The sequence below is a fragment of the Mandrillus leucophaeus genome, unplaced genomic scaffold, assembly GCF_000951045.1.
Source record: "Mandrillus leucophaeus isolate KB7577 unplaced genomic scaffold, Mleu.le_1.0 Scaffold374, whole genome shotgun sequence".
Lineage (NCBI taxonomy): Eukaryota > Metazoa > Chordata > Mammalia > Primates > Cercopithecidae > Mandrillus > Mandrillus leucophaeus.
The window spans coordinates 709,508-720,538 of NW_012103965.1; the positions used below are offsets into that span (position 1 = coordinate 709,508).

At 39.5% G+C, this 11,031-nt stretch overlaps 1 protein-coding gene across 4 annotated transcripts in view; it reads left to right on the forward strand.

Moving 5' to 3' along the window:
• The window catches only part of ACACA (acetyl-CoA carboxylase alpha), a 355,889-nt gene that overhangs the window by 173,272 nt on the left and 171,586 nt on the right, over positions 1-11,031 (forward strand). For all 4 annotated transcript variants that reach the window (XM_011990217.1, XM_011990219.1, XM_011990218.1 and 1 more), the window contains 4 exons: positions 2,574-2,783; positions 7,146-7,316; positions 8,299-8,460; positions 8,804-8,967. In XM_011990217.1, the coding sequence (XP_011845607.1) occupies positions 2,574-2,783; positions 7,146-7,316; positions 8,299-8,460; positions 8,804-8,967 (707 nt within the window). The remainder of the gene's footprint in view (positions 1-2,573; positions 2,784-7,145; positions 7,317-8,298; positions 8,461-8,803; positions 8,968-11,031) is intronic.

Sequence of the window (11,031 nt, forward strand, 5' to 3'; positions counted from 1 at the left end):
AAAGAACACTTTCAGCTAGAAACAGGCTTCTAGCTATCTTTTTTGTTTGTTTGTTTGTTTTGAGAGGGAGTCTCACTCTGTCGCCTAGGTTGAAGTACAGTGGCGTGATCTCAGCTCACTGCAACCTCCACCTCCCAGGTTCAAGTGATTCTCCTGCCTGAGCCTCCTGAGTAGCTGGAATTACAGGTGTCCACCACAATGCCTGGCTAGTTTTTGTGTTTTGAGTAGAGATGAGGTTTCACCATGTTGCCCAGGCTGGTCTCGAACTCCTGATATCAGATGATCCTCCCACCTTGGCCTCCCAAAGTGCTGGGATCACAGACATAAGCCACCACGCCTGGCCCTAAGTATCTTAAGGGTACTGTCTCACAGCATCCTGATGTGCCCAAAGTATAGAGAGGTCTATGCAGACATGAGTTGTGGATGTGTCTCTTCGGGTGAGTGGTGAACCCCAATATGATTCATAGGAAACCCACAGAGTTGTCAAGAGATTTGTGTTGATGAATGCACCAAGGGACTGAAAGGGCCAGAAACAGCTCAAAATGAAAAGTGACCTCTGAGCCTTAAACTTTTTATGGGCAGGAAGCAGACAGAAAGCTATTCATCTGTAAACAGCTGTCATTTCAAATAAAAAGGGAGATTTTTCAGAGAGTGGAGTCAGGAGCCCAGAGGGCAGAGCTAAGAGCAGGGGATGCCATGGATTAAGGACTCACTCCGAGGGAACCAAACTAGACCCTAAAAAACAAAACAAAACGAAAAGAAAAGCATTCCTGATGCTGGAGTAAGGGCATCTGACAGCATGTACCTATCTGAATTTCAAAACTGCTATGGACCAATGACTACTGTGTACCTCCTATTTCCTCCTCTTTGAACAACAATCTCATTTGCAATTATCCTCTCCCAATATCATCATAAATATTGGGAGTGTTGGGGCAGATAACTTGTCTTTTTAGTTCCCAGGTCTTTGGATCAAGAGAAACTGTACCTGAGGAGCTGCACCCAAGGAACCTCATTTTCTTCTGGACGTGACTCATGAGAAAATGGACGTCAAGCCCGATGCCATGATTGGATGAGACTTTGGGGGTCTTGGGAGGGGGTGAGTCTATTTTGCATGTGGGAGGTATGTGAATTATTATGGCCATAGGGTAGAGCATAGTAAGTTGTTTGCAAGAGATGGCCACAATAACTCCTCCCATTCCTGTATGTACACCCTTTGCAATGTGACTTTGCTGTTCCTCCCTTCCATGGGTGGCATCTATTTTCCCCACCCCTCGAATCTTAGCTGGCTTTGTGGCTTGCTTAGACCATTAGAATGTGGCCAAAGAGATGTATAAATTCTAGAGCTTATACCTCAAGAGGTCTTACAGCTTCTGCGTTTGCACTCTTGGAACACAGCACTGAAGAAGCCTGGTCTAACCTGCTGGAGGATGAGAAGTCACATGCATTGGAGATGAATGATTACAGCTGAGGCTCCCTAGACATACCAGCCAGCACTCAGCACAAATCACCAGACATCTGAGTGAGACCATTCTACCCCACTGAAGCTACCAGATGGTGATATGTATATAAGTGCAAGACTAGAAGAAGAACTGCCCAGATGAGAACAGCATCATAAAAGGTTGATGTTCTAAGCAAGCCACTGAGTTTTGACATGACTTGCTACATGGCAAAACAGAGCAAAAAAGATACAGAGCATAAAAGACTATGGGTTATGTGAAATGGTCTAACATCATGTACTTTAAGTCTCAGAGGAGAAGAGAAAGAGAATGGAGCAGAGGCAGTATTTGAAGAAATGATGAAGCAGAAGCCATATTTGAAGAGAGAAAGGCTAAGAATTTCTTTGAACAGATAAAAGATACCAAGGACAGATTCAAAAAGCACTATGAGCCTTAAGCAGGACAAATACAAAGAACCACATCTATGCTTATCAGAGTAAATCTACCACTCTACCCCCTACAAAAGAGAGAAAGAGAAAATCTTAAAGCAGCTGAGGAATAAAGATTACTTTCAAAAGAGTAACAATAAGATTGACAGTTGACATCTCAGTAGAAACAGTGAAAACCAAAAATTATTGGGATTATTTAAAGTGCTGAGAAAAAAAAATAGTTACCATTTTAGAATTCTGTCCCCAACAGTAATATTCTTCAAAACTAAAGATGAAATTCCTTTGGCTGCAACAATACCATATATGATGTAATGTGAACCAGGAAAGTATCTTGTCTGGAACAAGTTGTACATTTAGTTGTACAGAATACAGGATGGTAGTATTTTGCCCATTGTTGAATTTGTGTATGTGCCTATGTTTTCAAATATTTTGTTGTTTACCTTTGTGATGCACCAGATTTTCATGTTTTCATATTTATCAATTAATATTGATTATGTAAGAATGCAGCATCTTAAAGATATTAAAGATGATGGCATGGACTGTATTTTATTCACTTTTGTATTTCTGCTGATTAACATGGTTCCTGACACTTCTGGACATCTGCTTGTTGAAATCAAAGTAGCTTATCAAGATAGATAAAATGTTTAAAATTTAAGAATTGTTTTTTTCCCCCCCTTTTCTAATACAGGTTCAAGCTGAAGTCCCTGGATCTCCCATATTTGTGATGAGACTAGCCAAACAATCTCGTCATCTGGAGGTGCAGATCTTAGCGGACCAATATGGCAATGCCATCTCTTTGTTTGGTCGTGATTGCTCTGTACAACGCAGGCATCAGAAGATTATTGAAGAGGCACCAGCTACTATTGCTACTCCAGCGGTATTTGAACACATGGAACAGGTACATATATTAAAAGGCTTACTTTATGTTTTCTTACACAGAACATTTTTCATTCAGTTCATGTACCAATCTGAGAATAATGGGATTTTAAACAACTATTCTGAATAATTAATAAAATTATATCCTTTTCTTAGAGAAAAAAATTTTACTGTTTTCTCACTAAGAGAATTGTCAGGGAACATATCAAGCTCTAAAAGTAGTTAACGCGTTCTTAAAAAAAATCAGTGTACCATTTTGGGAAAGAGGGATAAAGAAGAGAAATGTTTTGAAATTTTTAGTCTTATGATTGATTTTTTTTTTAAGAAGCTCATAATCAGGTAGTTTCATTTGCTGGGTTGATTATCATCAAGTCTTCAGCTGAATTTAATCAACTCTATTATCTTTTTTGGAAAGTCCTCTATCTTCAGAGTTCACACATTCTGTCTTTTTGTATAGAAAACAGTTTCTCAGAGTCATGAAGGATGCCTTTGGAATAACTATAGTTTAGAGACCTGAACATAGTCTTTTCTGGAGTCCTGACCCAGTCTCTATATCAAAATATATTCTTCAAAATATATTTCTTGTGTGTTAGAAGTCTATTTCCTATGTTGTGTATATATTAGGATGAACTCTTGAACTGCTGTAATAAAGATGCCTTCAAAATGCAGTGGCTCAGCCGGGCATGGTGGCTCTTGCCTGTAATCCTAGCACTTTGGGAGGCTAAGGCGGACAGATCACTTGAGCCCTGGAATTTGAGACCAGCCTGGGCAATATGGTGAAACTGCATCTCTACTAAAAATACAAAAATTAGCTGAGTGTCATGGCACACATCTGTACTGTCAGCTGCTTGGGAGGCTGAGGTGGGAGGATCACTTGACCCTGGGAGGTCAAAGCTACAGTGAGCCTTGATCGTGCCACTGCACTCCAACCTGGGTGACAGAGCAAGACCCTATCTCAAAACAAACAAACAAATAAATAAATAAATAAATAAATAAGCAAAATACAGTGGCTTAAACATGGTATAAGTTTCTATTTCTCTTTCATCATAGTTCAGAGATGAGCTGGGACCAGAAATAGGTTTATTGCTCACCTGTTGCCTGTTTTTATAAATAAAATTTTATTGGAACACAATGATGCTTATTTATTTATGTGTTATTTATGGCTGCTTTATCACTACAATGGTAGCATTGAATAGTTGTGACAGAGGCTATATGACCCACAAAATTGAAAATAATTACTATCTGGCTCTTTACCAAAAAAGTTTGCCAAACTTTGCTCTCGGACATTGTTATCTTCATGATTAAGCTGACTCACACAAGATTATGTGGAGGGCAAGCATATGGAAGCATGATCTTGAAGTCACATATATCACTTCTGCTCACATTCCACTGGACAAAATTCAGTTACACAATTATACCTAGCACAAAGGTTGTTAGGAATTGTGGTCACTAACTGAGTGACCATGTGCTCAGCAAAAATTTCAATTTTATTCCTAAAATGATGAAGTGGAGAAAAGTCACTGGAGGGCATTTCATAATCTGCCTCAGTCTGTTCCTCTGGCTACCCATTATCCTTTTATCCTTTTTCCTACTCTCAGAGCACACATTGCCTTTGTCCAAGGAAGACAGCCTGAAGTCCCATCCAGTTACTAGTAACTGGAGTTACTCCAGTTATTACTGGAGGTGATTCTGGATCTCTGTGTGATGTATATTCCTCTCCGTTAGATATGTATTGTGGCTTTTCATGGGCCAGTGACTCAAAATACAAGTTATTTACCCACTGTCATTCCCCCACTGCCCTTACCATACACCCAATATACAATAATGGAATAGGAACAAGATAATTCTCATTTGGAAAAATGAAAAGTACATAGCAATCATTGGTCCATAGCAGTTATCAAATCCTCCTTTTTAGGTAGGAATTGCAATGATTCCCTTCTATATAGGAGAATACTACCTCAGGCCTTCTGGCTGTCCCTGGTTCCGCTACTGCACACTCCAAAGAAGTGCGATAAGGGAGTAAATCCCTTGTTCATTGTCCTTCAAGGCACCTGCCATTGTTTTCTGGGAAGTTCTTCCTCATTCAGTTTTCTCTGTGAGTTGGGCTTTGGAGACTATGCCTTCTTTGGGAGAACTTTCACAGCCCACTTCCTGCTGGTGCAGGATTGAGGGCACAAATATCCCAATCATCAATCGCAGGCTTTTGAAAGCCAGGTTTGTGGTTCGTTTGGAAATACAATTCCTTCAAATACTTACTAAGCTTCTGGGCTATTTGCTTGCAATCAGCTTTGGGTTGGATTAATCATACTCAAAGATTTCTTCTAGATATAGAAACTTTTCTTCTATTATTTACTGGCTTCTGTGCTTAGCCTATCTCTCTTGCCTCGATTTAATATTGGCTATCTTGGGGCCAGCTGAAACTAAAGCAGCATGTTTAATCTGATCTTTGACACTGAGTTGCTTCAGGGTGATAATCTCATTTTCTCTTTGGGGGAGTACAAAAGAAGTTGGCTTTTTCTTCACTCTGACCCTTTCAGATCATCTTTTTTAAGGTTTAGTTGGTGTGTGGTCAGTATTCCAAGTTATTGTAGGAAACAGTTTACCAAATGTTGTGTTATCCCAACAAGGAGGTTATCGCCTTTCCAGCCTACAGTATCTGTTTCTCTGCTACCCACTACCCTTTTGCTAAGCTAGCATCTCATATTTTAATATTTTTAAACAGCAGCATTCTACCTGCACTTAATAATTCCTGTATCGATTAGGATACAGGTTAAATTACTGTAACAAAAAGGTCCAGAAAACACAGTGGACCCCCCAAAAAATAGAAGTTTATTTTTCTCTCCCATCCTAGTCTGGGGTGAGCTTTTCAGGGCTGGTGGAAGTTTTTTTTATTCCATGAGGCCATCTTGGGATACAGGTTCGTTCTTTCTTTTCTTTTCCTTTCTTTTCTCTCTTGCTGTTGTTAGTGTGTTCTCATTTGCATGATTGAAGCTGGCTTATACTATCATGACCACATTCCAGTGAATAAGAAGGAAAAAGCTAGGAATAGAGAATGAGACTTTTCAAAATATGACTTAGGGCCGGGTGCCGTGGCTCATGCCTATAATCCCAGCACTTTAGGAGGCTGAGGTGGGTGGATCACCTGAGGTCAGGAGTTTGAGACCAGCCTGGCCAACATGACGAAAACCCATCTCTACTAAAGATACAAAAATTAGCCTGACACAGTGGCATGAGCCTGTGATCCCAGCTACTCAGGAGGCTGAGGTAGGAGAATCACTTGAACCTGGGAGGGGGAGGTTGCAGTGAGCCCGAGATTGCGCCACTGTGCTCCAGCCCGGGTGACAAAGCAAGACTCCATCTCAAAAAAAAAAAAAGAAAAAAAAATATATATGACTTATGAGTTACGCATATCACTTAACAGTGCTGATGTCTTGTTTGTCAGAGCTTAGCCACTAACCAGGCCAGGCATGGTGGCTCACGCCTGTAATCCCAGTACTTTGGGAGGCCAAGGCGAGTAGATCACCTGAGATCAGGAGTTTGAGACCAGGCTGGCCAACATGGTGAAATTCCATCTCTACTAAAAATACAAAAATTAGCCAGGCATGGTGGCGCATGCCTGTAATCTCAGGTACTTGGGGGGCTGAGGCAGGATAATCACTTGAACCCAGGAGGCAGAGTTTGTAGTGAGCCACGAGATTGTGCCACTGCACTCCAGGCTGGGAGACAGAGTGAGACTCTGTCTCAAAAAAAAAAAAAAGAAAAGAAAAAGAAATCTAGTCTCTAGCTAGTTAGTTATGTTTCTAGGAAGAAGAGGAGCATCTTGGAAATACTGGAAACTGGACAAGAGTCTGTCCCTGTGTTTTTTTGTCTGCATGCATTTATGTCTGATGGGGTGAGGTTGCTTTTGATGCAAAGTGAAAAATACGCATTTCTCCCGATTTTTCATTGAGTTTTTCATCCATGTCCAGGGATATGATAATCTGAAAGGGTGAAATGTGCTCTCATGTGGCTAAAAGCCTTTGATGGCTCTTTTTTTGAGACAGAGTCTTGCTCTGTCGCCCAGGCTGGAGTGCAGTGGCTGGATCTCAGCTCACTGCAAGCTCTGCCTCCTGGGTTTACGCCATTCTCCTGCCTCAGCCTCCCGAGTAGCTGGGACTACAGGCGCCCGCCACCTCGCCCGGCTAGTTTTCTGTATTTTTTATTAGAGACGGGGTTTCATCGGGTTAGCCAGGATGGTCTCGATCTCCTGACCTCGTGATCCGCCCGTCTTGAGCCACTTTGATGACTCTTATACACACTGAACAGTTGAGTCATTGAGAGGCTGTAGTGGTCCAGCAGTTGGATAAGGTGAGATACTTATGTTTGCTTATCTCTCTTCTTTGAGTGTGCGGTGAAACTTGCCAAAATGGTGGGTTATGTGAGTGCTGGGACTGTGGAATACCTGTACAGCCAGGACGGCAGCTTCTACTTTCTGGAATTGAATCCTCGGCTACAGGTAGAGCACCCTTGTACAGAGATGGTGGCTGATGTCAATCTCCCTGCAGCTCAGCTCCAGGTAAGTCTCCCTGATCTGGGTTGTGGAGCCTAGAGAAGTCAGAGAGGCCTGAAAAACGGGTTTAACCAGTGTGTGATGAGAGAAAAAGCACCTCCTATCTGAGTCACACCTAATGTTCATTTCTCTTTCACTCTGTATGGGTTATGCATGTGTGGGTTGGTTTTCCTGATGTAGTACAGACATAGGAATATTATTTTTTTTTTTTCTAGTCAGACACGTCTGATATAATGTGTCATGTTTTAGAAGTAAATGTTAATAATGTATGCTTTATTCAATTATTTAACTATAGTAAACTTCACAACTTTGTATTATAATTATTCCCTACTCATTTTTTTTTTTTTTACTAGTGTTCTTTATTGAAATAATTCTGCATCAGAGATTGGTGGTTGAAGTTTTTCCTGACAAGAGTGTGGTAGCACACATATATTTTTATAATTTGTAAAGTGCTTGCTGTCAATATTATTGTCTTCTCTCAGCCCAGGAAACAAATATTATGGAAAGCAGTAATAGTTAACGATAAGGTTTGATATTATTTTTATCTAACATTATTTGCCCACATTGAGAACACCTTCTGGGTTCCTATTAAAGACTTCCGCCAGTGGTTTGCAGGGATGGAAGAGATAATTATGACACAATTAAGACTTTCTAGCTGTCTGTTTTTGGATAGCTATTAACATTTACTCCTCCCTTAGATATTTTCATACTCATTATGTGATGGAGAAATGACAACATGAGAACTCGTGTCTGTTGCATTAGGAATGTGGGGACTTCTTTAGAAGTGGAGAATATTCTAACTACTTATCTGTAGTGATATATTGTATTTCAAGCAACTTAGAGTTGATGATTGTAGAATACAGATTATAAAAATAGAATGTTTTAGGGAGTGGCTCCAAAAATAATAACATTTTAGGTTATCTGATAGCCTCTACACTTTAAGGGAAGTAACTGAAAAATTAAAGATGTGTGTTTTATTACCTTTCAGATTGCCATGGGGATTCCTCTATATAGAATCAAGGATATCCGTATGATGTACGGGGTATCTCCCTGGGGTGATTCTCCCATTGATTTTGAAGATTCTGCACATGTTCCTTGCCCAAGGGGCCATGTTATTGCTGCTCGGATCACTAGTGAAAATCCAGATGAGGTAACCCGTCACTTAAAAGGTTTATACCTCCTTTTAATGAACTTTAATGTTAAGATAGTATCTGAGCGTATACTTCTGAAATATCTTGGGACTTCCTCTGGAGAGAGAAATATAGAGGTTTCTCAGAGCACATAAGTAAATGTCATTGCTTCATTGGTTACTTAATCCCACTTAAGTCACTATAGAGTCTTCAGTGGGCCTGTAGCATTGGGTCTTCGCCTTTATCATTTTTGTGTGTCTTCTCTGCTTCTGTGTGTGATTAACACAGAACTTAAACAAGAATATATAAATCTTCTCTTCCTTTGAAACATAATATGGTCTCTCATTCTTTATTCTCTAACAGGGTTTTAAGCCCAGTTCAGGAACAGTTCAGGAACTAAATTTCCGCAGCAATAAGAATGTTTGGGGATACTTCAGTGTTGCTGCTGCAGGGGGACTTCATGAATTTGCTGATTCTCAGTTTGGTCACTGCTTTTCTTGGGGAGAAAACAGAGAGGAGGCAATTTCGTGAGTATAATAGCATTTGATTGCATTTTACAAAATAAATTTGTGCTAATCTTAAGTGAAGGTATGAGCATGGGAATAGGAATCATCTGCTATCAAAGTAATAATATTAACAACCTTTTTGAAGAAATCTTGAATATTTCTAATTGTACTGACATTCATATTGTATTAAATTATAGAGTGCTTGGCAGATGTTTTTCTGTTTGTTGTTCTGAGCCTTTTGAAGTATTTTTCCTTTCAAATATTTTTGATAAATGTATAAAATTGATTGCTTTAAAGGTATCTTATTTTTCCACAGAAAGAGTATTGTTATTGAGGGGAGGTAGATTCTTGGCCAAGAACTAGGTATCAAATAAATCATAGACTTTTATTTTATTTTTTTCTTGTGAGAAGACTTAAAATCTATTAGCAGTTTTCAAGTACACAATCTATTGTTATGAGCCATAGTCACCATGATGTACGCTTATAGTTATTTAAAATAATAAAATTATACTGCTCATATTATGAAAAGGACATAAAGAAATTGTCTACATTGCTTATATAAGAGACCTTAGTGTGCTGTAAAGTATATAACAGCTTAGGCAAATATAACTGCTATATCATAAATGTTAGATAATATTCTATTAATCATAAACAATGAATATTAAATTAACAGCACTTTTGCTTGCCTAAAACATAGGGCTGAAGGAGGTGATTTTAACAGCTTAGATCTTTTGAAATATCTATCCAAAATTGAAATTTGAACTAGTTCTTTTCTGTTTTTTTAATGATTTATTGCCTTGCATCAAACATTTAATACCATTCCCTTTACCTTTGAACTGTACACGGAGTAGGTAATTAATAAGTGTTTATTAGTATTAATTAATAAGTAGCATTTGTTTATTAGTAATGTATTAATCCTAATATATGGTTATTTGTATTAATAAACACTTATTGATTAGTTTTATATTTTTATCAACTTCATGAATTAATTAATTTTAAGAGGCAGGGTCTTGCTCTGTCACCCAGGCTGGAATGCAGTGGTGCCATCACAGCTCACTGAAACCTCAACCTCCTGGGTTCAAGCAATCCTTTTGCCTCAGCCTCCTGAGTAGCTGGGACTGCAGGTGTGCACCACCATGTCCAGCAAATTTTAAATTTTTTGTAGAGATGGGGTCTCCCTTTGTTGCCCAGGCTAGTCTCAAACTCTTGGGCTCTAATGATCCTACCACCTTGGCCCCACAAAGTGCTGGTATTATAGGCATGAGCCACTGTACCCAGGCTTGATTAATTAGTTTGTAATATTGTTTTTAGAAGTAGGGAAATCTCATTATTTCTCTATTTTGTCCTTTACATTTCTTCTCATTCTTCAAAACTATAAGTGGAATTTTTCAAAATTAAAACACTGCTACCAGAAAAAAACATTGGCATGAAGTTGCCTTTTAAGCATATTCACTGCCATATTATGCTCTGCAAAGTGAAAAAGGTTTACTAGAGCTTGCAAATTGTTGGCTTTCTGGTGAGTTTCAACGTACAGATGTGTTTTGATCAGCTCACAGGGTGTTAATGTTTTTTAATTTGACAATATTAAAAAATCAGGAGATTGAAATCAAAATATGGATTTCTGCTAGCTCTTAAAAGTAGGACTATAATGACAACATTAGTTTTACATTCTCGTTGTTAAAAGTTAGCTAGGCTCTTTCCCTAAGTGGCCTGAGGTAATCTGTGAAAATGGTTCGCTATTCACTTGACCCGGAGAACCCCACGAAATCATGCAAATCAGGAGGTTCCAATCTTCGTGTTCACTTTAAGAACACTCGTGAAACTACCCAGGCCATCAAGGGTATGCATATTCGAAAAGCCACGAAGTATCTGAAAGATGTCACTTTACAGAAACAGTGTGTACCATTCCGACGTTACAATGGTTGGGTTGGCAGGTGTGCCCAGGCCAAGCAGTGGGGCTGGACACAAGGTCGGTGACCCAAAAAGGGTGCTGAGGCCGGGCGTGGTGGCTCACGCCTGTAATCCCAGCACTTTGGGAGGCCGAGATGGGCGGATCACGAGGTCAGGAGATCGAGACCATCCTGG